The sequence below is a fragment of the Cydia fagiglandana genome, chromosome 4 (genome assembly GCF_963556715.1).
Source record: "Cydia fagiglandana chromosome 4, ilCydFagi1.1, whole genome shotgun sequence".
Classification (NCBI taxonomy): domain Eukaryota; kingdom Metazoa; phylum Arthropoda; class Insecta; order Lepidoptera; family Tortricidae; genus Cydia; species Cydia fagiglandana.
In genome coordinates, this window is record NC_085935.1 from 14,824,145 (window position 1) to 14,852,060 (window position 27,916).

Below are 27,916 nucleotides of genomic sequence, written 5' to 3' on the forward strand. Positions count from 1 at the left end.
CTGTTTTTTTGTACTCGACTCTATAATGTCTCTATACATAATCTGTGTAGGTCTATTGACTATAGGCGCGATTCGGGAAATGAATTAGAGATGCACTAGATAAGATATAGTAAAGATATGTGACGTTCCACGGCGAAAGGTACCATACCCCCGACTGAATATTGGAGCGGCGTTAATAATAAGCGTAAGCGCCAGCTGCCATAAGGTACCTTTTGCCGTGGAACGTCACATATCTTTACTATTTCATATCTAGTGAATGTCTAACGGCGCGATATCTTAAAGTTTGAATCGCGCCGTATTATTTTACTAAATAATGTAACTCTTTGTATCTATGATAAAAGATAATACAAATGTAACGGGAATAGGGAATTTGACCAAAATAGAAATTTCTACTTCTAGTTATGCTTGCTAACGCTACGTCTTACGTAGGCGAACAACGCGCGAACGCGGCGCGGCGCGGCGCGGCGAAAGCGGCCGCCGCCGCGCCGCGCCGCGCCGCGCCGCCTGACATTCGCGTGCAAATCGCGCCGCACCGCGTTCGCAACGAGATCGCTTACGTAGGACACTTCTATGGGCATCAAAGGATTGATTTCGCCGCGCCGCGCCGCGCCGCGTTCGCGCGTTGTTCGCCTACGTAAGACGTAGCGTAAAAGGACCTTGTTGTTGCTCTTAAGTAGGTAGGTATAGCTTACTTACAGGATTCCGAATGTAGATTAGGGGCACGATGATTTTTGTCTTGTGGAATTAAAAATTTAGTTTACTCCAAAGTTTAAATGGAATGGTACCTATTACCCACAACACACATGTTACAAAAAAATGAAAATAAAACTCGTAATAATAATGTAGAGTTCTAGTGGTTAGTTAGCTCTTCTTTATATTAGATGTAAATGTAGCAGCAGGTACTCTTTATTTGCTCTCGCGTCTCTATTCTGTAAGAACGTTCAAAGAAAAATAAATTGTCCTCATCCAGGAAAATATGAAAATTGGGAAGTAAAATAATTCACTTTAGCGCAGATATTTCTAAAATCTATACTGAGATCTATAGTGATTTATACTGAGTTAGGTATGTAAGTACTTACTTTATTTATAAGTATACTTATAGTTATAAGTAGTAAGGTTTTTCGCGCTGTAATGACGAGTCAGTAAATAACCAATTTAACTATTGCATTTTCCAGTATCTCTACCTAAAAGCAAGGTCTCTACCAATTTGTTTCATTCAAATTTCGCCGGCGCCCATTCGTTCGGCGTGGCCCACCCGAATTTCGCCGTCCTTGTCGCCAGCCCGTGTCCCCCAATATTGCATCTTTATCAGGCGGCGTGCGTACTCGGCAGCACTCGGCGCTCCACAAGTCCCCCTGTCAGTGTCAGTCCCTCGAACACGAGCCGCCGTGTGGCCGACTCGGTAATGTCTGACGTCAATGCAACATTGCCTATTCCGGTTCCGTAAAAAATGGTGACAGAAAGTGATTCAGTCTTGTAAGAGAGCCCGCGGCGAGGTGTCGTAGTAACGTAGTTGCTAATCACAGCCGGCGCGGACTACCGGCGGAGCGCGATTGCGTCTAACCTGCCCACGTGCGTTTGGCGTTTACGCGATTGATTTTTGCGGAATGGGTGAACAGACGCACGCCGGCGGCGAAAAAGTGGTTTTGAAACGTAAAATAACACTGTTCAATGGAGTGGGGATTATTATTGGGACGATCATCGGCTCCGGCATTTTCATTTCTCCCGCGGGAGTTTTCAACAACACCGGGTAAGCTATTGTTTAAATTTCCCGCCTGTCTTGCATCATCCTTTTGTGTTTATAGATCTCGCACGTGACGGCTCCATGGCAACCGGTTGAAAGTTTTCCAATTATACAATAAAACGGTCACGGTTTTGATTACAGAATACAATTTGGGCCAAGATATTTTTTGTTCAGTTTCCTAAGTTTTTTTGGTTAATTTATGGCTACCTATTTGATTATTATTTTAGGTCTGACCATTATTTTATAAATTTTTATTTATTTATTTTTTATTAATATTAAAATATGTTTTTTATTAATTTATTACCAATTAATTATTGTTAATTAAAGTACCTACGTAATTGAATGTCTGGCTAATTTACGTTAATTTTAGGTTGGCTTTTGATTGCGCTCCGCTCTGTCGACTGAGGAAATACTACTTATGAGGAAAAATTTTGTGACATAAACGTACTCGTAAATGTACCGTAAACAGCAGAGTGAGTTAGAGTGAGTAAGTGAGAGTGAATGAGTGTGATAGAGATTTGCTTACATGGGGGTCACTTAACTCTGCAGCTTACTGTACAAAGCGCCAAAATCATATTTTACTAATTTCTTTAATCATATTTTTTAAGACATAGGTATTAATTAATGATACAGTGGGACGGGGTCGGCCTATTCTTATTTTTTTCTTACACAGGCAAGAGAGGGGGTGTAAAAGTGGCAAAAATCGTCTTACGTAATAAATTAATGGTGCCATTCTAAGTACTAGCCAACGTGAGGATACTACTCTAAAATGGCATCAGCTTACTTTGCCACTCATGTGGATAAATGCTACTTTTCAATCAATTTTTGAAGAATTAAAGAGAGCCTTTACGAGCGGTATGGTGAATATTTACATATACATATGTATTTGAGCTCTACCTGAAATATGCCCAACATATATTAATTTTATAGTTTACATATTTATTTATTTATTTAATTAATCTTTATTGCACAATTCATGATAGAACAAATGACGGACTTAATGCCTTAAGGCCTTAAGGAGGTAGTAGTTAACCAGGTACGATGACCGGTCTACTCTTAATCAAGTGCTTATTATAGGTACGTAAAGTGAAAAGGAAGGCCTCGGATAACTAGAGTCGGACCAAAAAAGTCTGCAGCGGATTTGATAGCCCACGCAGTTCAAGTGTCATTTATACGTCATAATTTCATAGAAGTTTAACGTTTAAAATAACTCTTTCAGTCTTTCACTGTGTGGGCTATCAAATCCGCTGCACACTATTTTTGGTCTGACTCTAACCATTTATCTAAGGCCTTCCTTTTCACTTAACGTACCTAGTCGGATAAAAAAGAAATTATCTCGCATTAGGTAATTTCTTAAGTCACTCACAGTTTTTCACGGGGTTTTACCCGGGGGTAGGTGTGGCTCACTCCGCGATTTCGTCGCTTTGCTACAGGTAGCTAAAAGTACATCCGTTCGACCCCAATTTTGGGGTTTGCCATAAGCCGCGCGTGGGGCTGTCGCCACCTAGCGGCCATATCCGTGCTGATCGTGACAGACGCGTTTTGTTAGAGAGTGAGTCTTCTGTATCTAGTACTATTATTTATTCTGTGCCCGGGGGTAACCCGGAGGTACTTAGATGGTAAATTTATTCCAGCACCGTCAACAAAACAAAAAAGTTCAGTGGTTTTATATGGCAAATATTGGTAGAAAATGTATAAGTCTTGCTTTTAGGTAAAAAGATAACGGAAATATGCAATGGATACATTAATTGGTTATAAAGGCCTGCTACACGGTCGCCGACAAGCCTACTAACTGTCTGACCTTGGTCTGTCCTTGGTATGTGGGTCCGTCTGAGTTGTCTGGCTAGACGGTGGCAGACCACAGTGTGTTCAGAACTCGCGGACGGACAACACGTATTGCAAGCGCACAAAATGGCCCCTAACCTTTCATTTTTGGTACAAGCTTTTATCGCTGACTGTACTTTTCTTTCCACAGGCAACTAATACTCGTCGAGACAATTAGGCCTATTTCTCGTAAGAACCCCAAACACAATTAGGTCGCGTTGTTCTACCACAGGTGTGACGTATTCCTGCTCTTCTAAAGAGGTTTATTTATACTGTGTTTTATATTCATAATTTTATATTTGGATTTAGAACCCTGTCGCTTTCAACAATTAGAATTTTACGTTACCATAGCAGTCTAACAAACAGCCTCGTCTTAACAAGACCCTATTTCGTGTAATTTTCTCCTGTAAATAAATTGTGTTTCGTTTAAAAGGTGTTTCTGTATAGCGCGACCATAACATCTGGCCACCTCCTATCTCCATCATCAGATCAGCTCTATGGTACCATAATAATGCATTGTCACCCGACTTATATATGTATGCAAATTTTCAGCTCCATCGGAAACTAGAAAGTGGGTCTAATTTAACTTGCAAAATTTGACCCGTACAAACATATTTACATTAGCTATGTTACAAGTTAATAAAAAGCTTGTAAAAAAAGAAAAGGGTATACGAATGAAACGCTGGCTCAAAAAACGGCATTTGTTGAGTCATTTCAACTTAATAAATTTGCTGGACTACGCTACGTGGACATACATAACTTTCTGAAAATGAAGAGGAAAGTATTTGATGAATTATTAGAAATGCTACTGAGAACCCACGGCATGGCTATTAACCACACGAGCGTACACGGCGCGTCCTCCAAGCGAAATGGCCTAGTGCGGTCGGCGACGGGCGGCTACACGGTTCCGGACCGACCGCTCAGACCGCGGTCGCTGGCGCGCGCTCGCATGCCAAGGGCGTCCGGAGGTCAAACGAAATTTTGTTGGTAACAACCGTCTACACGGTCCGGGACAGACCAAGGCCACGCGGTTTGGGGGCTTGTCGGCGACCGTGTAGCAGGCCTTTTAGGTAGGTTTTTGCTAGTATATAGGTACCTATAGTTTATCTGAGATTCTTCGAGTTTCGTACGAATGTTTAAGTATAATGACTAAGTTCAACTTTTGTACAGTTTGAGAGCTTGACCTACTATAAGTAATATACCAGTAGACCAGTACCTACCTAAATACATATATACTTAGTTAATCTAGATAAATTCAACTGACACCATCCCACTAACCCGGGTTTAAGCGGTTAAACCTGGAGTTACCAAGGTTACCAGTACCTAAAATTTGACACTGTGTTAACGGTTTAACGGCTTAACCCCGAGTTATTGGGATGCTGCAAGGGGCCCTAAAGAGAACTAACACAATATTATCTACAGTTAAAGTTGGCATAAATCATAATACCTACGTTCTCAATCGAATTATTTGCGAAATTCCGTAGCATATTTTTTGCACTTACTTGGTGAATGTAGTTGACAAGGCCTTGCTATTTGCCCTGTAGTTATTAGAGAGGTATGTTGGAGTAAATGGCAATGAATTGGACACATGTCACGATCATGACCTCTCGGCAATTATTGAATCATTCCATTCCAGATTTAATTCACATGGCAACTACGGTCTCGCTATATACCTATCTAGTATGCCTTTATTGTACAGTCAACGGTAAAAATATGGATGTAGACAACTTACTCAAAAATATGTCCCATAGTTCTTAATTCACTGACATAAGAGTTATGGGACATATTTTTGAAATGATTTGTAGGTACACCCATGTTTTTACCGTTGACTGTACCAACTTACATATGTTAATGGTAAATAATGTTAATATTGATCACTTTTTCATGCAGATTTGAGTTTAACTGGAGTTTCCTCTTTCGGAAAAGGCCATGTTTTTCCGGTAAATGTAATACAAGAACAAGCCAAGAGAACGTCACCTAGAAGTACATAATTCACGTCACTATAATGTCATAGTTATTTAAATATATCCCTTACCTAATCATAAATAAATACGTCCAAAAATAAAACCGTGAGCACGCTGGAAGCGCTGATGCCTAGCGGTAAGAGGGTAAGAGCGTGAGACTTTCAATCCGGAGGTCGCGGGTTCAAACACCGGCTCGTACCAATGAGTTTATCGTAACTTAAATAGCTTGGAATTCCACCTATCCAGTATGTTGTTCCAATGTGCATTGCGTCTCACTATATGTTTTTAGGGTTCCGTACCCAAAGGGTAAAACGGGACCCTATTACTAAGACTTCGCTGTCCGTCCGTCCGTCCGTCCGTCCGTCCGTCTGTCACCAGGCTGTATCTCACGAACCGTGATAGCTAGACAGTTGAAATTTTCACAGATGATGTATTTCTGTTGCCGCTATAACAACAAATACTAAAAACAGAATAAAATAAATATTTAAATGGGGCTCCCATACAACAAACGTGATTTTTGACCAAAGTTAAGCAACGTCGGGAGTGGTCAGTACTTGGATGGGTGACCGTTTCTTTTTGCACTTTTTTTTGTTTTTTTTTTTGCATTATGTTACGGAACCCTTCGTGCGCGAGTCCGACTCGCACTTGCCCGGTTTTTCTTTTCTGTGAGGGAAAACATCGCGACTACACCCAGTTCTAGTTTCCCCTCTGGGCTGAAAAGTTCAGATGGCAGTCGCTTTTGTAAGAACTAGTGCCTACGTCAAATTTTGGAATTAGTTGTCAAGCAGACCCCAGACTCCCATGATCTGTGGCAAAATGCCGGGATAACCGATGAAGAAGAAGACTCATAAATACGTGCCTTACTCTATAAATAAAACATTATTGATGGTGCTTATACTTACCTACATATAAGGCGCTTTTATACCACCTATTACAGTGGACATAAGGTCCACGATATACCGTTATCTACATGTAAAATATTAATATTATTCGTTTACGCCCCGTAAAAAGACCTAGAGGTCCACAATGAATTATGGAAGCTTTATTTTAAGTAGGTATTAGAAAATTTAAAACTTCCGCGTTTTGAACACATATTAACTCACATTTATAGACGGGTTTATCGCGAATTACCTTTATTTACTGACGTTTCGACACAGGTTTCACTGGTCGTGGACGCCTGTCCTATTCTGTGTCTGTGTAACCTGTGTCGAAACGTCGGTAAATAAAGGTAATAAAATTATACCGATAACTATAATATACCGATAATTATAATATACCAATAACCCTCCTAGCGATACAAAATTGCCGTCGCAACGGTTAAAGCTGACATAAAAATGTATATTAAAGTTTAGTTAATACAAACCCTTTATACATACATATATCTAATCATGAATGGTGCGATTACAGATACGCGTAGGTATAGGATCTTAACCTGGACTGTTGTTTCAATTGCTTACCGTGATCGTATCAAACCAATACAAGTCGGACTTTCGGTTACCCAAAGTTATTACGAATATCACGGCCAAGTTTACTAAAAGATACGCAGACAAGATATCATGGTATGTCAACAATAGAGCAACACTATACAGGCTAATGCTATGATCACTAAGCCGCTGGATAATCGTCTCAAGTTTCAGCATCCGTTATCTAGATATGCTGATTGTATTTATTTCTGGTATTTTTATTGCCAGTCAAAGGTGATAAGAGCATTCTGCTCCTTCTCCACCTACTCATATTATATGCTACATTGTTTATTTAAAACAATGTAACGTATATCTACACATAAAACCGGTACGCTTCCATAGAACATTCTCCGTCACTACCTTTATGTGAAAAACTTGGCTTTTGGGAAGTGAAAGATTATTTCTGTCTACCTGTGAGCATATACTATGTTATATTTTTATTCGTGCTTATACCCTACTGAATGTTACTGTTAAATTTAACTAAAAAATTCAAAAATAGCTCATGTGTGTACCTATATTTTTTTGAAGCATAGGAATTCTGTATTAGCTATAAGCGGAAACTGTTTTAGGCTTTTGTGTTAACTATGTATTTTATTTTATTGTACATTATTATGATGTGCTAAATAAATAAATGAACCATGAATCCCATGATGCATGATCATGAGAACTTGAAACACTTCAAAATGTAACCGGTTTAACAGCAGCAACTTTGTTCTTAATTCAAAATGTTTCCTTTGTCGTAAAGGTGTTAATTGTTGAACTTGTTATTCAAGGCGAGAATGTTGGGTGAATGTCCTCTTGTCCAGTTAGCACACCGTAGCAACTAGCAACAGGGTCAAGGCTTCAAGGCTTCGTTTTTAACTTGTTCGCACACCTATCGCTAAATTAAGCCACCTGCGTCCACGCCTACGTGCGCCTTAAGCGAATTACATTACTATTTAATAGTTATTTTCACTACACCAACTGGTAAAGGCTCTCTTGATTGTTTAAAAACTGATAGCAAAGATGCATTTTATTCACATGCGAGGCGAAATAATTAAATACAAAATTTTAGTTGTTTTCTTATGTTTGCTGGTAAAAAGAATTGACTTTTAAATGATGATTTCGAATGATAAATATTTAATACTAGTAATTTGGATTTGATTATCTTACAGCAAAACTACTACTTATCGTCGATTTACACAATGTCATTTAAAGTATTTTATTATTATTTATTGATTACATTTCATCTTTTTTTAACGGTGAGGCTTGACTTGAGGCTGGCGACCACTTGCAAGTAGTTGCGACACTATTTACCTATTACCTTCGTAGCTTTAAATTAAAGTAAGGCTTAAGGCATCACAGCCAAAACACACACAAGTAAGCAAGGCAGGTAAGGTTTAATAGTCACGTATCGAGTTTATAAATTATCCGCAAATTACCTTCGTTGAAATTCCTGCCACGGCACTTTGAATGTTTTTGCAAGATCGGTAATAGTTAGTTTACTAGTCAGCTAGCTAAGTAACCACGTCGATAGTGCCCTCAATTCGACCCGCATGATCGATCTGATGATTCTTGTTTATGAATGACTTCCTGCGTTACTTTCTACTTCTTGGTTAGAAGATTATGTGCAGCGGAGTTTATGATCAGAAAATTAATTATAACTTTCCAATCATAAAGCAACATTTGCGTCGGGAGAGGCATATAAAATATGCCGTAGTTTATTGCATTTCTTAGGGTTCCGAAGGGTGATAAGTATTCTATTACAATCCTCCGTTGATTGGTTTGTCTGTTACTAAGCGTCTTCCTCACAGTCCTTCTCGTGTGGATCCCATAAGTTTAATTTGACCTTATTTCTGGGAAATGTACAAGTAAGTAATGTAGGTACCCACCTAACTACCTGTTATTAGGAAGATCTCAGGTTCTAAGATTTAAGCAACTTACCTTATCAACTCAGCAAGTTTCGTAGCCTAAACACACTTACTCGACTGAAAAGATCTTTATTAGTATATAACGATAAATATTATGTATGTATATAGTTTTTTTATGATCAAAATTTAAGATAGCTACTTACCTGATGTGTTATTCATTTATCATGTGAATCATAATTATGCTCCTCATAAAATATAAGTAGGTATTACCTGTTGGGAACTCTAAGGGTTCCTCCACATATATTATGTCGACGCGGAATCGGCAAAATCCGATAGGAAAAAGCTTTATGTCTGCGCAATAAGAGCGAAAAACTCGTGATTCGGGTCGGCTCCATCGAGACCCTAAAAGGCAACCGCGTAAACTCATTGAATTTTGGATTGGTTAGAATTATCTCACCTATGAGTGATAGATGACTACATAGACAATAATACAGAAGATTAATTATACTTACGCTAGAAAATATTTATTTTGTCAAACTTATTTTCTCAGAATTCATTCATTTATACTAGTGTTTTCAGTTATGTATAATAGTTACACATACTCAAACGTCCCTGAAACCTGTGCAGTGTAACCTCAGCGTAGGTGAGGTCAGTGCTTCGATCACTTAGTATGGAGGCAGGTACTCGTAGCCTACAAAGAATTAGGATCAAGTTACGCGCCAGTATAATCTGTCAACTGTGTGGAGCTATGGCTAGGGTTTAATTACTGATCTACTACGCGTATCATGTTACACACACATATATATAAAAGATGCAAAGTTATAGTCTGTATCTTTAGGTATTTAAATAAAAGTAAACAAAATAAAAACATACTTAGTAGATGAAAACATTACATGATCAACGAATGTTCAGTGACTGATCCAGGCTGTTTTGTATTTGGTTGGTTAACCAATAAAATTCAATAAATGTTTTAAGTACCCGAAAATGTACAAATTGTTTGTTTACATTTATTTAAATAATTACCTAAAGATATAGAGTATAGATATGTACAGTTAGTATCAATAGAAAATTCTCAAATTGCTCTACAAAAAGGGGTGTGTATCTATAATATCCATAGACATAATAATATATATAGACGGTGTCTCAGCGAGCTGTCACTGTTGCCACTTTTGTTTAGTGTACGATTAACAATGAGGCCCACGTTGCTGTAGTCATGTCGATAAAGTCATATCGATAAACTATCGACATTTCTTGCAATTTTAATTTTACTTCAAAGGCTTAACGATACCTAAAATGACCAAAAACGCTTTTATTCTTTATTGTGGTTATCAGATCACAATTTTATAGTCACGCCCCAGCAGGGAACCAAGGGAAAGTTCAAATATTTAATTAAAATACATAAATACCTCCTAAAATAGGTGTTCCGCAATAATTGAATTATATTATTATATTATAATATATTCATTATCCATTAGCATTTCAATAATGTTTATGTTTAACGAAGATATTGAAGCTTCAATTAATCGCTATTTCGTTCCGCTGTGTAGCGTTTATCGATATATAACATGATTAAAATCGACTTTTCACATCCCTAAAAGAGCACACATATACGCTTTTACGCACACATACACAGGGTGGGCGCATCAAGAAAGGCAACACTTGATTTGAAGTCCGCCTTGTCAACAGTATGGTTGTCCTTTTTTGACAAACGGCATTTTAAAAGAGCGAGGTGAGAGAAATGATACTAGTTGCTGCGTCGTGAAAGAGAACAGAAAAGGTTGGGCCCTTGATAATATCTATATGTAAACAATTATTAGAGTAGAAGATACTTTTGAACGCGGCTTGTAGATAGAGGGTGGCAGATAGGTAAACGTGCCTAAGGTTATATTGATAAAAAGCTGTACACTGAGCTCTTTGTATCTAATGCAAGTAGGACCAGATAAAACTAATGTACCTTATGTATACTAGTAGTGGGTTAGCAACTTATCAGATATGGTAAGTACCCGCATAAGCTTTGGGCAGTATACGCAAGTACTCGTGACTTGGATAATGGACATAAACTTTATCAAAATAGACGTCGCATGTGCAGCGATTTGCAAGAAAACTGAGCGTCCAATATCTGATAGCCGTTTGGACACCACTTGGGTAATTTTAGTGAGGCAAGCACTCACTCGGACGTACACCGTCAACCTGTCGACATTGCGTGGTTTTTGCGACTTATGTACCTACCTATACATACTACTTTATATCTTTTCTTGGCTTGAATACCTATGTGTAGGTACAAACATTTCACATTCGCTGTCGCGGTTGCGGCAATTGTAATTCATCTAACGAATGACCTTACAGTTCGAAAGCATTAGAATAAAAAAAAATGAATGAATGAATAAGGGTTCCGTTAATTTTTGCTATTTTGGCTACGAAATTAGTACCTACATATTTAAGACGAAATCTATAAAATGTGACAATAATCTACTTCTAGATAAAATTATATCATCATGCTGTAGAGATCTGTAACAGTCTAGACACTGTATAAGGAATATTATCTTGATTAATGAGCTAGACATGTCATCTAGTTTACAAAGTATGACTTAGTTTAACCATTAGATCTTTACGCAGTGAACCGTGGAACTAGAATGGGGTCAAGTGATATAATTATAAATGCGCTATGCACCTTACAAGTATGTAGATTTGACAAGTTTAGTGCTGCTCTACTACAACTTTTAATAAAATAAAAATAAAAGTTTTTTTATTTCTTGCAAGTAGTTATTACCTACAAAGTCAACTTAATTTAAAGAGGTTTAAACATTATAATTATGATAGTAAAATAATAATAAATAATAATTCGTAATGTCATTATTTTTACAAAAATTAAATTAAAATTAAAATTAAAATTAAAATTAAAATTTAATTTTTGTAAAAATAATGACATTACGAATTATTATTTATTCCTATAACTATAACTTTTAATACATTAGATAAAAGTAGGTGATAATTAGTATGTCAGCACAAACAAAGAAAGTGGCCAAGATTAAACATTTCGTAGTTATCTGCAATGTGTATTTTACTCGATTACGTACAGCGAAGCAAACCGTTGTATTAAAATTAAAGTGTTAGGGAGCCGCGGTCTGATAGTATCGGAAAACCTAAAAAGTTTAGGCTCTTTAAAATCGTCTAAAATGTACATTTGGAGGTACTTTTAGAGTAAATCGCAATAAAATCTCGTACAAATCTGATCTTTTAGTAATAATATTTTTTGTTTGGTTACAGATCGGTAGCAGTCTCCCTGCTAATATGGGTGGTCTGCGGAGTCCTATCCACGCTCGGAGCCCTGTGCTACGCGGAGCTCGGCACCTCCATAACCCGATCCGGCGGGGATTACGCCTACATCCACGCAGCCTTCGGTCCGCTGCCCGCGTTCCTGCGCATGTGGATAGCGCTGCTGATCATCAGGCCCACGACGCAGGCCATCGTGGCGCTGACCTTTGGCCATTACGTGGTCAAGCCCTTCTTTCCGGAGTGTGAGCCGCCGCAGGACGCCGTTAAGTTGCTGGCCGCTGTCTGTCTCTGTAAGTAGTTTTATGGTCGACATATCTTAACAGGAATAGAAGAGACGACTTGTGTTGTTTTACTGCGCGTGTTTGGCCTAAAACCTCATTGTAACTGGGAGGATTTATCGTAGAAAAAAGAAATGTTATGTCATAGTCGTAGGTACAGTCAGCAGCAGAAGTTGCTAAGCGGGCGAGGTGTTAAAAATTACCTTGACGCGCTCTTATTCTTATAAAATCGCCCCGCCCTCTTAACAACTATTGCTGCTGACTACCTTTTATTTATTTTTTCTGGAGTGCGAACCGCCGCAGGGCCCGCAGGATGCCGTCTGACTGTGTGAGTTTTTTCCGTTTCCTAGAATATGTTTGGTAGGTACTGACTGCGACGACAATAATATCGGCATATATTGACTCTACTACTCTCACTAATTAAATTTGGACTGACACTTTTGGTTCTGTTTTCAATGTTGTAAATTTTCATTGTAAAGGGGCGATTTTTTTATTGTAGTTTAGGTTTTATTTCTATTAATTTAGTATAATTTTAGTTCATAAGTTTTTATACAACATTTATATTGATTCAATAAAGTTAATTTTTCCTTAATATCTGCCTGTACTTACTTTCTGATATACGAGTATCTTAATATTCTACACCTACTAAAAGATATTTTATGGAAAGTTTTTTATGTGTTCAACCCGCTCTACTAATGTAGATTGACTTGACCTATTGAGAGAAGTTAAATCGACACATACTAATTAAACATGGGAAAGCATTAAATATTTAAAAGCGTAGTTGTTAATAACCTTAAACGGGTTAAGAGAAATCTCTTGATATCTATGTAGGTATTCTAAATGCGTAGGTATGTTGCTTGTTCGATACATTCTCTTTCTAGTAAATTAATGAACATTGTGCGTACTGCGTAGTTGCGTAGTGAAAGAAAACTACTACATATTATATAAGTACGTACTCATTCATACAATACTTTCGTAGATATGCAGTCATGATTCATGATTAATGTATATTTTGTTATTAAAGATGGAAAGTGATAATAAGAATAATAAGCCAAGTGGACTTGAGTGCATTGCTCCCGTTGATTTTGCTCACATTGACTTCTGACTCCAAGCTACCTCATTAATGCACATTTGATACAACTGTCGAATGCAAACGTTTATCTAAATGATCTTGTTTACTCTCAAACCAACGTGGGCAGGCAAACTGAGTTGTTGTGACTCCATCGGTTGTGATCGGTACGTTGCGGTATTGAGTGACCGGTATTGAATGCCGTTGTATTATTGATGTTCAAAATGATGATTACACTTTTGCGCCTTAACCCCTTGTAATAGGGCGGAAAATGTATACATATATATCTTTGACATCGAGCGTAGTAGGTACATATATTTACGCACTTGTCGACGGAAGTAATTCATCCGCGAGATTCCTTAAGAAACGACCTGTTGAATGCTTAGCGTGTTACTCCAGTGATGTTATTGGTGTCGCATACTCTGTACTATTTTAGTAAACCAGTATAAGAGTAAGCTCGACACTAGTAGTAAATGTGCGTTAGCGGGGATCACAATAATATCGTTTGATGTAAACTCGGTATTCAAAAACATATCTTATCATGCCGCGTGCTGGTTCCCACGGTCCGTGTTATTGTTTATACACCGGTTTACTGCTATCTTAAACGTTGTGTACTTTACTTTTCCGACACTACATTAAACCTAATTACATAAATACTAAACAACAATCGTCTTTAAATAGTCATTAGTCTCAGTACTAACGGAACAATCAATACCAATATCTGATTAAGTACAAACTAAGTATATAGTTGGCTTTTATTAGCTTTTAATATAAATAAAGCGCCACCTTACGTAAAGTTTGATACCCTAATTTTAATAGTATGGACCGTGACAGTATTAATAAAGTGAAACAATACTTTTTAATGTCACAGGTTGTGTCGAGGATTGCAACAACCTCTACCCTCCGTAATTGCAATACTTCCCTTAATATTCATAGCTCGCTACGGCAAAACAGAAACTAAGAAGTAAGGATCTTTATATACCTAGGTCAAACAAACAAACAAACAAACAAACAAAAATTTATTCGCAGAAAAAGGGTAAAGATTACATTTGTTAGTGTAAAAATAAAATATGTTCCACCTTTTTCAACTGTTTTAAACAGTATGCAAATATTATAGAGGGTATTAATTAGCATTACATACAACATAAATTAATCCGACAATGGTAACTTAACATCAGTAAAAAAGAGTCAGTAATATAAAGAAATATTCAGATTAGAATTAGAAGACACTATGTAGTTTAAGAAATTGTAATATAACACATCACTCCGTATGATTCATAAAATCGTTTACAGTATAAAAACAGCGTTCCATGAGCCAAAATCTCAGTTTTTGAGTAAATTTCTTGTCCTCGAGTGCTTTTATGTGGACTGGTAGTTTATTGTATATTATAATACTCGCATTGTAAGCGTTTCTTCTGTAAATGTCGGTCATGCAGCGCGGTTGGTTTAGAATATTTTCGTATTGTGGTCTAGGGTTACTTGAGCAATATATATCAGAACGTTTAACATAGTATTTTGGAAATCTTTTAACAAAATTACAAATTTTTAGAATGTAAATACACGCCAAAGGTAATATATTCAGTTTTTTAAACAATGGTCTACAGCTACTACCAATTTGAGCATTAGAAATTGCACGAACACGTTTTTTTTGTAATTTAAATGCCCTTTCCACATCCACAGAGTTACCCCATAAGATGAGACCATAGTTAAGAATAGATGAGACGTGGCCGTGGTATGCTGTAAGGGCTGCTTCATAGGACACACACTGACGTAGCTTTCTTAGGGCGAAAATGAAACGGTCCAGTTTTTTACACACTGAACTAATATGTTCTCTCCAGTTTAGTGAGGAGTCTATATTTAAACCTAAAAATTTAATGGTATTACTTTTCTGTAAGGGAATGTTGTCTATATTAATATTAATTTGTGGCGGGGTTGTTCTGGAAGAATGAAATTGCATGTACTGCGTTTTATTCAGATTTATTAGAAGATTATTATCAAGTATCCAATCATTCATGTCTCTCAAGGCATCATTGATATCAGACTCATATGTGTGTTGGTTTTGACTCCTCACTACGATGGTTGTATCATCTGCAAAAAGTATGGTTTTAGGCTTTGTGGCTTTAGGAAGATCATTGATAAAGAGTAAAAATAAAAATACAATAAAAGAGGCCCTAAGTTACTTCCTTGAGGTACACCTGAAACAACCGTACGTAAAGGTGATCTGTATACTAATTTATGTAAATTATTTTCAATCTCAACAAATTTTGATATTTCAGTAGTTTGCTGTCTATTCGTTAAATAAGATCTAAGCCAGTCATTTGTTTGACCTCTAATTCCGTAATTGTCCAATTTATTAAGCAGCTTTGAATGATCTACAAGGTCAAACGCTTTTGTCATATCAAGGAATATGGACATAACAGGTGATTTATTATTGATAGATTCAGTTATATATTTAATAAATTCAAAACATGCCAGTTCTGTGTTAAGACCTTTTCGGAAACCGTATTGATCAGGATGTAGGATGTTATGTTTTGTTAAAAACAATTACTCACAGGGAAATATACAATGAATGAAAAATCGAAGTTCAGACAAGCGGCTCAATAAACATAATTGACCGTTCGACGGTTCCTCTCACATCGGGCGGAAGCGTCACTTAACCTAATTACCTCAGAGAACCACTCGCTCGGAAAATCAACCAGATGCCGGCGAAAATTCAGTTACGATTGAGCGCAAACTAAGTAAAAGCACTGACAATGTTCGCTGAAGACGCGATTTAATTAGGCGTCTTTGGCTCGCTGGGTTTTACCTAATTTGATTGACTTTGGCAGACAGTTAATTAGCTGTTTTTTTATTGAATTCCAACCTGCATCGTCATCATCAACATATTCCAAACTTTATCCATTCCCTGTCGTTCATGAGATAATTTTAGTAGGACTAGAACGAGGATGTTGATATGTCAGCGAGTTAGCGACGTTAGCGTATTATGGATAGCTTTATCCACGTGATAAAATAACTGTCACTTTTTAACACCTTGGATTAGAAAGTGACAGACCCCGTTTTATCACGCTGTCACGTAGATAAGAACAACCATCATATCCGTACAGCTGTACCTACACCCAGCTGGTGTACTACAACGCGCTGCTAAATTGCATGGACACATAATGAACGAAATCATCAAGTGGCCATGCTATTACTGAAGATGATGATGTTGCAGGTATCCTGACGGCCATCAACTGCATCAGCGTGAGGTGGACCATGCGGATCCAGGATGTGTTCACCTCCTCCAAGCTCTTCGCACTCGTGGTCATCATCATCTCGGGACTATACTACATCTGCATCGGTAAGTTCACTTTTAAGGTACATACCGTTCGGATTCCTACTGCCGTAAATGTCATACCGGACAGCAACATTTGCGGCAGTAATAAATAACTGTCGCGCTGCAATACTGCTGCAATAATGGTGTAGTAATATTTAATGATTTTGATCTTATATTTTACTCATAATTTAGGATGCAGATACGATACTTATCTCTGATAAAGTCATATGACATTACTCGTATATGGCGGGTATTTTCGCTAATACCTAGGGACCTTAAACTTATTTATAACTCTACAACTTACAATATTGTCTCCCTCGTTATTTAAATGGTTCTTAGTACTGAGCACTTCCACCTCCGCGTGGCGACTCACATGGACGATACATCCGTTGCAACCGGCTTCAGTTGGAATTATATCTATAGGTACCTATATAAGAGTGGTTAGAGTCGGACCAAGAAAAGTCTGCAGCGGATTTGATAGCCCACTCAGTGCTAGTGTTATTTTATATGTCATAATTTCATAGAAGATTGACGTTTAAAATAACACTTACACTGCGTGGGCTATCAAATCCGCCGCAGACTTTTCTTGGTTTGACTCTATTTCACATTTAGTATTGCATATTACCGCGACCAATTTTAATTTAGTCTTTAGATATAAATAGGCACGTACTTGTGTACTAAGTAAGTATGTAAATTTATCGCTGGGTTATACCGAAAACTTAATAGATTTCAATGATTAATCGGTATTAATCGGGAGTCGTGGAAATTAAGGGGAGAGGTCTTTGCCCAGCAGTGGGGCACTCAAATAGGCTAGGAAGCTATTTATTTTAGCTATTAATAAAAAAAAAAACAACTGCGAACTACTTATCTCCGTTCCTTATGATTTAGATTCATAATCATTTTGTTTTATTATATAAAGTGGTTCATGTAGGTACTTGTTCTTAGAAAGCATTGTAGGTAGGTACCTATTGTTATTTGCTAATATTGTTTATTATCTAGATCGGGTCGGAATGGGATTGCAAGAAGTGCATAGTACCTAAATTGAGATTTGATATTCTCGACGTTTCCATATTGGAACTAGTCTACGCATACCTACATTATTTATTTCAATCGCTATTACCGGTTTGCTATTTCTGCTGCGTGTTATTTATTTATCCTGTGTCTATGAATATTAATAAATTGAAATTAAATTGATTTCCATTACGATTATTATGCAAACTGTATAATTGTACAGTCTGTCACATACATATCCACCAATTTATTGAGATGCAAAGAACATTAATTTTGTTGTAAGGCGTCGCGTTCTTAAGTTTACGCACAGGAAATTTCGACTATTTTTTCAGAGCTACCTTCTATTATTTATTTATTCCTTGTCAATAAATTTCAAACTAAACCAACTTAATAAAGTATACAGCAACACAACCGCTCTACATAACATGATTTGGAATACAAATGAATATTACATTATCCTTATTTATTTCCATTAATATCGAACCGTCAAGTTCCTCGTATATATATACTTGTGTCATGGCCACAAACGATACGCACAACATAAATATGTTGATGTTACGATCGGGGTGGTTATATTTTATTGCTATAAGTACCTATATAGTAGTATTCACTGGCATCTATCCGAAATTGCAATTTATAGACATTAGGTATCTCAAATAATACCTATATCAAATTATACTTAAATAAACAACTTTAACACATTCACTGCCCCCAACGCACATGTGCGTTCACCGTCATACAAGTTTGTTTCTAGGCCACGCCCCCTGGCAGTGAATGCCTTAATGTGAATGTATTTTGACAGGGCACACGGAAAACTTTGAAAACGCATGGGAGGGCCAGTACACAGCTGGGACTGTGGCGCTGGCCTTTTACTCTGGTCTCTTCGCCTTCGGGGGCTGGAACTACCTCAACTTCGTCACCGAAGAGCTACAGGATCCGTACAAGTAAGTTCAATCAAAAATCTCCGCATACTTTTTTTGGTCTAACTCTATGTGATATTATGACGAGAACGATCTGTACAGCTACCACCGGTTTGACACTGACAATATTCATTCGCTAACGTGTGCGTAACTTACTTTCTATGCATCACACTCGTATTCGCATATTAGTGCGAGCGAGATTTATAGAAAGTAAGTTACGCAAACGTTAGCGAGTATGTTTGTTTGACACTACTAAGACAGTCGTCATAAGGCTACTGGGTTTCGTTCGCTACGGAGCGTAAATGATTGTGTATATTGGCTACGCACTCTAAAATTCGTATCATCGCAAATAACTACAAACACTTTAATTAAACTACCCATTGATACGGTCCCAACTAATCAATCCAATTCACTCCATTAGTCCACTTTGATTGTAACTAAGTACTTGTAATTTAATGAAGCTTCAAAACTAGAGGAACAAATAACGAGCGTTATTTTATAAGCGATATTACGTGAAGGCACGATCTTCCCCAACTAGGGCAAGTCGGGCTCAGCCATTCTGATAATGACGTGGCTATAAGTATTTCTTGAGGCACGATAAAAATGTGGCGACGATAAAGATAGTAGGTATACTTACCTAAATACCTAGTTAGTCTAGTTACCTACCTATGCAAATAATTCAAATAATATTAACAATGGAAAACTACTTATAACTGTTATTGTTATGCTATTACGTTATCGTTATTGACGAACTACTTGCGATGTTTTTTATTTATTCGTTCTTTTGTGGAAAATCAGGTTGAACTTATTGAGCTATTTACGATTACGAGTATAAAACAATAACCAGTTACTAGAATACATGACATTTTAATGCTTAAGACTGCGTCGACCATCCAATGGCCCCCTCATAAGGGGAATTGTGTTTTCGAATAGGTACCTAAGTACCCCTAACTTTTGGTCTTTGTTATATACTTATTTTTATTTTGTTTATTTTTCGTTTATCATTTAAACAGCAACTTGTGGTTACATTTTTAGGCCTTCTAACGTCTTAACCTTTAGCCGCTCAGACATCAAAACTTGCCAATACAAATTGCAATTTTGAGATGTCAAACTAAAGATTCAAATTAGAATGGAACGGGAGACCTTTTTATAAGCCTTTGGGCAGCTAGAGGTTATCATAAAGTTAGTTAACTTTAACAAGGGGAGTTACGTACTAATAAGGGGATTATTAAACTTCATAATTTTATGATTAATCCTAAGAATGGAAGGCGAATAATTTATTGTAAACCATTGCGTGGTTTTCCTGTATAGAAACGAGTTATGTACTATAATAATATATTAGTGCTGTTAAAACATTGTGTTTTTTTATTCAATGTCACGTCCATTTGGCTTGGGTTTAGTATAAACATAAGGCAGTCTAATAAAAAAGATTCCGCATTAAAACAGTGTTTGTGCAAAGAATTGACTTTTAAATTCTTTGAAGTAGTTCCCTCGAGAGATCCTCAAACAAGCCTAAGTGCGTTCGTCTGTTCAGCTCTGCTTTTCAGTTAAATGTAGGTTTCATTGGACGCCCATTAGGAACATAATACCGGTGTTAGGTTATTTTACTAGGACAATAAAGTATTCTTGTTTACTTACCTAATAACTATATTATGATTGTGTACTTATTTATAATATGTATTTGTTTTTAGAATCTTACCTAACAAATAACACAGATTAGGGGCTGTCCATAAATTACGTCATCGATTTTTGACGATTTTTGACCTCCCCCCCCCATAATCATCCAAAAATCATGCTTCAAATGACCCCATTTCCTTCTACTTCCTGCTACCGTCATCCGATGTCCAAACCCCCCCCCCCTAATTTGAAATGACGTACTTAATTTATGAATAGCCCCTTAGTGAAAAGACTTATTTTAGTTTCACCTAACCCTTTTGAATCGATGACAATCTGAAATCCGGGGGATCTTATCTCGTCGCATAATAATTGATTGTCATAATGTAATGTTACGCATAAAACTCTTTTCGCATATTTTTTCTCCAGCTGAAACAGAAAGTATTTTCGTAGTTAGGTTAGGTTTGTGTTATAATTTCTCAGAAATGTTAATAATAACATATGATAATATTTCCAGCACAATAACAATTATGCGAAATGAGTTTTATGCTTAACATTACATTAGGACAATCAATTATTATGCGACCCACTATTATGGATCCGAAATCCATCATCAAAATTGGTGAAAGTTTTCATCCTAAACCTCGTACTTTCGATCACTGGTGAAATTTTTTTTTCAGTGAAAGCTGTCCTGATCGTGTGTGCACAAAGTAAAGTCGTATAAAATTTAATTGAAAGCGAAAACGTGACTTGATTTTATGTCATAGGTAGGTAATGTAGAAGTACTAGTACTAGTAATATACTTAGGTTAAATTTGAACGGTGATGATTTTTCTGTATTCAAATTTAATCCTTGTCACTTTGACATAAAGTGCCCATGTCGAATACTAGTGCAGCGTCGAGCACTAGTACTTCTACCTTACCTTACACTGAGAGAAAAATCATCACCAGGAATTAAAAAACAGTTCTGTACTGGGGGATAAAATAAAGTTTTAGTAATAATTTATGAACGTTTCACTATTTCTGTAAAGTTTATTTATTTCTACAAACAGCTCAGTAATCCCAAATATAATTTCAACAAACAGATATATAATAGAAATTGCAAGAATTAATAGAAATTGCAAAAGTCAATTTATTCCTATTAGTTAACTCTCCTTGTCCCCGGATTAAGTTTATTTTTGTAATTCTAAGTTTATTTTTGTTGTACTCCGCGATTGTTGCTCCATTTAGGGTCCTAGCTAAATTGGTTGTTCAATACTTTCGCTATAGAATTTCCAATTTAGCAAGAACCCTAAATGGCATAACAATCCTGTGTGGTGACTGTACAAGAAACATTATAATTTCTTGACACAAAGGTACTAGATTCATATTCCTGCTGTAATTAAGGGCCAGTTATTCAGACGATCTTCTTTAACTCGGCGATATTAAAGCGAGGAAGATATATTATGACTGCGGGTAGTGTACTGCCCATGCCCATTCCAGTCATTCCAATAGCTTAACGATCAAGGGCGCGAGCCTTTGATAATAGTGTATTTGAATTTCTTTGCTTGGTGCGCTGTTGTCGGTTGTGATAATACATTGGGTTTGTTAGAATGGTCCCGAAGAGTGGGTATTAGTTGCTTGTTAGGTAAAAGAAAAGTACAGTCAGCGATAAAAGCTTGTATCAAAAATGAATTTTGTTGTCAAAAGACTTAGAGTCTCGTTATACTGGCTGGTCCTAGAAGTCTCTCGCCCTAGCAACCAATCAGAATAGATGGCATGAACACTCGTCCTATTACATGTATTATTCATAGCGTTTATCTCTCCACTATTCACTGGGAGTCATTTCCACATCCAGCCTCGATAGTGTGAACTAGGCACTTTTATTTACAATTCAAATAACGGAATAGTAGGTACGAAACATTTATCTACCCAGGTATTGGGAAAAAGTATGGCTCAAGCCAGTTCTATTTCAAGTTACCTACTTACCTATATCACTGCCTATTACAGAATAATCTCATTTTAAAGTAATATAACGCAATTCGCAGTGCATCTCGCTACTACTTATTTGTCCATTCGACATGTGCTTCGAATTATGTCAGAATAAAATCGATTTAGGAGATTCGATTATGCGACCTATCCCTCCTAGAGGGACAGTCACGTCCATTTTCGAATAGGTGATCTGAAAAATAACAACTCATAATTTTGAATTTCTAATGAAATTATGACGTACTAACACTTGTACTGCGTGGGCTACCATAACCGCTGCAGACTTTTCTTGGTCTAACTCTAATCATAAACCGAAAACAATTCAGCAGTCTATTGATACGCCCCACGTCACTAGCGAGCCATAAAAGTCGTAATATTTTTATGATCTATGCTCAAGTATGTGGTGTACGTTCCAGGAATCTCCCGCGAGCTATATGGATCGCCATGCCCATGGTCACCATCATCTACGCGATGGCCAACGTCGCCTACTTCGCTGTCGTTAGCAAGGAAGAGATGAAGTTTGCTGTAGCTGTGGTAAGTAACGTAACATAACTGATGGAACTAAGTTTTGTAATACCGTAAAACGGGGTGAGTAGGTTTCGCGGGGAGAGTTGGGTTATTTTATTTATTTTATTTTATTCATAAGGCACACTATACAGACGACATTCAATGCATGATTACAATAAAAGTGGTAGGCTTTGTATAAAAATGCCATCCAAAATTAGTGAGCACAGCAAGAACAATAAGTAACAACGAGCAAAAACTATCCTAAAATTATTTAAAAAAAACACACATGTTAAATTGCTTACTATTGTTGTTGTGTAGTATGGTGGCCAAGAACACTAATGACTTGCCTCTTGAAAACTGCTAGCCGTGAGTTGAAAATATCGATGTCTCTATATTGTGAAACTAAATCATTATGAATGGGGAGAGAAGGTTTGAGAGGGGGGTGAGAAGGGATTTTAAGGCTACTGCTACAAAAATAATGTATTCCAATTTAAAATGGGGCTATAGTAATACGCATATATAATAAAAAAAATCGATCCAACAATCTTCCAAAATCACCTTTGTATGAAAAACCCTCTCACCACAAATAGGTACGAGGCACTACGGGGTGAGGTGGGTTTTCCTCTTTATCGTCAAAGTTATGAAATGGAACTACCCAAAATACCACTTATTATATACACCATTCAGTTTTCACATGTAAAAATAAAATCTTATCGAGGTTTGAAAGTCAAATTTCACCCAACTCATCCCATTTTACGGTACATACTTAACTGCACTTGCCAAGAAAAAGGACGAGAACAGATTGCATTATATCTATATCTCACATTGAATAGCACTAGTAGCAGTTTCATGGCGTGACGTCGCTAAGAACTGTATTTTGTACAGATGCGCGATTGTTTACAGATGTATGTAGTACATAATTATTGTTTTTCATCGTATTTTCACGGAAACGTTCGTAGTTGTCATGCTACTTCAGTCAACGTCAGTACTTTTTTTACAGAAACTTACTGAAATAGCAAGACACGTTCGTACGTTTCCGTAAAAATACTATGGAAAATAATAATGCCCTAAATCTGTATTCTAGAGTATTTTCAGTGGCTGGACCCTCGTTGTCACTCGCGCGCCTGACAAAACCTGAAGTCTCCCCTTTGACTTCAAATTAAGGGCCCCCCACATCTAGCGTCTTTCGAGCGTCGGCGTCTGTCGGCGTCTGGTCAGCGCTATGGAAAATGACGTCGCTGCGCAGTTGCGTCGACGCTGCGTCGACGTTGCGTCGAGCAGCGGCCATAGAATTGTAGACGCCGACGCTCGAAAGACGCCAGATGTGGGGGGGCCCTAAGTGTTGCAATATCATTTGTGCTGTGAGTCTAGGATTAATAGACGATTCGTACATCGAATCTATGAATTTTGTATGATGCCAACGAGGTTTTGCCTCCCAGGCTGAATTTATGTATTAATCAGTGACGAAACTGACGAATCCTTTACTAGTTCTAACTAGGTATATGACACACGCACTGCCGAAATGCAACATCTGTGTGGGTGCACCTAGGTCAGTCGCGTGTCGCGTAATAAAAATGCCGGCATCGCTTTCAGTTTATTATTAGTGCAATAAAGTAACACGTCAACGTCATGATGTTGAATGGCAAGATATTGCAATAAGTGAGTTATTTATCCTTATAATTTTGCCAAATCCGCTTTATAAATGTCATTATTATTTTTATTGAAGCCGTGCTGGTTTACGAACCTTTTTTTAAATATAATCACGTTGGTGGCAAACAAGCATACCTCCCGCCTGAAGGTAAGCGTCCACTGTAGACTATGGAAGCCTGCAACTCCAGAGTGCCTAGCCAATATGACAATAATTTGCAAAAAAAACGAAACGAATGCCCAACTCATCGCTTTATCACTCTTCCTCATTAGAGCGATAGAGACAGATAGCGTTTCATTTTTCTATGAACGACTGTCATCTTGGCTATTAAGTCCCCAGGGGTGTCACATGCGCGTTGCCGACTCTTTAAAATCTAGTACACTCCTTTTTAAAACCGCATAGGAACTGTAGGTAGATATCTACCGCGCCCATTAATGCGATAATGAATCATTATTAATGATAGACATTTGTAGGGCGGAAAATACCTAAATGTATGTCATATTTTATCTTCTTTGTCGTAACAATAACTCTGTTGCAGCACTTTAGTTAATAATAGATTAATAATATCTCTATTATCAATGACCTGTCGCCGTTTATTACACCGCGCTTAATTTATAGTTGCTAGGTACTTACATTATCTTGTTTATATATAAACATGGAAACACGTGGAGTTATTTACATATTTACTGTGGGTCTATTCTCGAATGTGCTACAACAAATGTTTGTATAGTGCAATAAAAAAAAACGGTATATTAACGGCATACTCAATATAGTCATACCTTAACCCATGATCATTTGGGTCGTTAGTCGTTTTTGACTATATACTTAGGGATTATCCATTAATTACATCACAAGTTTAGGGGGAGGGAGGGGTCAAGAAAATGTGACATATTGTGACATGGGGGAGGGGGGAGACACAAACTTTGTGACGTCACTTTAACTTCATCAGTAACCGAAAATTTATTTAAATTATTTTATTCGCTATACATTTAAATAACAAGTTTTTAAAACGTTTATTCGTTTAATTTTCTTTCCTAAGCAGTTTTGGGTTATAAAATTACTAATATTTATATCGTCAAAAATATTTTGATAAAATATTAATAATACTTAGGTACTTACTTAATTCGATATGGCGATTTCGTAGAAAAAATGTGACGTCACACACTAGGGGGGAGGGGTTTGCCAAATGTGACCAAGTGTGACAAGGAGGGGGGGAGAGGTCAAAAAACCTAGAAATTCGTGTGACGTAATTAATGGATGACCCCTTAGGTATTTTCGACAAATTGGATAAAAGTCACTTACTCGTAAGAGTGACATTCCATTTCCAACTGCAGCTGCAATACTGTTCATTTTACTATGGAAACGCGTCGCTGTCATTGTCAATTTCCATAGTAAAATGAACAGTATTGCAGCTGCAGTTGGAAATGGAATGTCACTTTTAGTCCTCGCTTTAACCATTTGACATTCCTTAGTCATTTGATTTCGAACCGTATTTTTGATAGTACTTAGAGATGCGTTTTTGTTTTAAGTATGATGTCAAGTATGTTGCGGGTTGCCGCTAAGGATTAAAGGGTTAAAACGAATCTATGTACTGTTAGACCAAGGAAAGTCTGCAGAGATTTTGATAGCCCACGCAGAGCACGTGTTATTCTAAACGTCTAACTTCTATGTAATTTTAAATAAATAATAAATAATAACTGCGTGACCTGTCAAAATCGCTGTAGACTTTTCTTGGTCTAACTCTATGAATATACCTAGAGTCAGATCGTAAAAAGTCTGCAGCGATTTTGATAGCCCACGCAGTGCAACTGTCATTTCAAACTTCAAATTTCTATGAAATTATGACGTATAAATAACACTTACGCTGCGTGCGCTATTAAATCCGCTGCAGACTTTTATTGGTGCGACTATATACCTATCTAAAGTTGACGTTACTTACCTCCTCAGAAATTCGGCGAACGCCTCTTCGGTGCTTGGAGCTGGGTGATCCCCGTGTTCGTGGCTCTCTCGACGTTCGGCGGCGTGAATGGCGTGCTGTTCACGTCCGCCAGGCTGTTCGCGACTGGCGCGCAAGAGGGACACATGCCGGCTTTCTTCTCGCTCTTCCACGTAAAGCGCCAGACCCCCATACCCTCGCTCTTATTCACGGTAAGCTGGGCTCATATATTCACGCGAATAATCTACATATGACATGCTGCGCTGACCCCAAGTGAATGGGACAAGGGCAAGAGAATGATGATGAAGATAGATAGAAGTTTGACGTATAAAATAACACATGCACTGCGTTGGCTATCAAATCCGCTGCAGACTTTTCTTGGACTGACTTTAGATACTATATGTAGATCATACGTTCCTTGACATTTCGCTGGCCCAATATTACAGGGTATATTTCACTTTTATCGGACTGAAATTTGAACATTGTCATAGTGACATTAAGTCGAATTTCAACTATCTTGAAAATGTAACATAGAACCCTGTAATATTGGGTCAGCGATTTGTACAATATTTAACCTTTTCGACGCCGTGTCAAACACAAAGGCTGTCACTCGGACGCCACGTCACCCAAGTGTCAAAACTGAGATTGAACTTTATGATATGCCGCGTAGGTCTATGTTGCTCTGTGGTCTGTGACCGATTAATCAGTCTTTGGCGTTGAACCTGCGGTGCGGATATATCGGTCATTGGCGTCCAAAAGGTTAATGAGTCTGTGTATATTTACAGTGTCTATTCTCCCTACTGATGCTGTCAACGAGCAACGTCCTGGCGCTGATCAACTACTTCTCCCAAACCCTGTGGCTGTCCGTGGGCGCGTCCGTGGTGGGCATGCTGTGGCTCCGGCGCACGCGCCCAGACATCCCGCGCCCCATCCGCGTGCACCTCGCCATCCCCTTCACGTTCCTCATCGCTATCGGCTTCCTCGTCTTCGTCCCGGCCATATACCAACCCAAGGACACTGCTATAGGAGTCGCGTTACTCCTCAGCGGAATACCCGTTTATTACATCGGCGTCAGATGGCAGTCGAAGCCGGAATGTTACCACTCACTCTCCGGATGCGTTTTAAGGCTTTTTCAAAAACTATGTTCCTGTATTTACGTAGAGTCGAATGAGAAAATGGCACAAGGATGAATGAAAGTGATGAGTAATGTAATAATATACTTAAAGGACCAACGATTTATGTACCTATATGTATGCTTACATGTTATGAATATTGTGGGTACTGTAGAATGAGAAATATCTGTGATTGTGCTTCCCAAATTGGGAATTCCAATAGGCAGAGGGCCGTCCTTTCATTATGTTACGTACCTAAATGTGTTTTATCATAAACCACACATAACAGTATTTTAGGTAAACTCAAGGTAAACGACAATTTATTAAATGCCAAAAACTGCCGGCCTAGCCAAGGTTACAATCGCTATCGCTTCGACAACGAAAAGCATTATGTCTCTCTATCACTCTTCCATATTA

The 27,916-nt window shown here is 37.7% G+C and overlaps 1 protein-coding gene across 1 annotated transcript; it reads left to right on the forward strand.

The window, feature by feature from the left end:
• The first annotated feature begins 1,353 nt into the window (after nt 1-1,353).
• Nucleotides 1,354-27,832, forward strand: LOC134663842 (large neutral amino acids transporter small subunit 2). The gene is made up of 7 exons (XM_063520357.1): nt 1,354-1,750; nt 12,113-12,411; nt 16,683-16,808; nt 18,598-18,739; nt 22,713-22,830; nt 26,399-26,599; nt 27,173-27,832. The coding sequence occupies exons 1-7, from the start codon at nt 1,608-1,610 to the stop codon at nt 27,575-27,577; spliced, it is 1,434 nt and encodes a 477-aa protein (XP_063376427.1). The 5' UTR covers nt 1,354-1,607; the 3' UTR covers nt 27,578-27,832.
• The last annotated feature ends 84 nt before the right edge of the window (nt 27,833-27,916 follow it).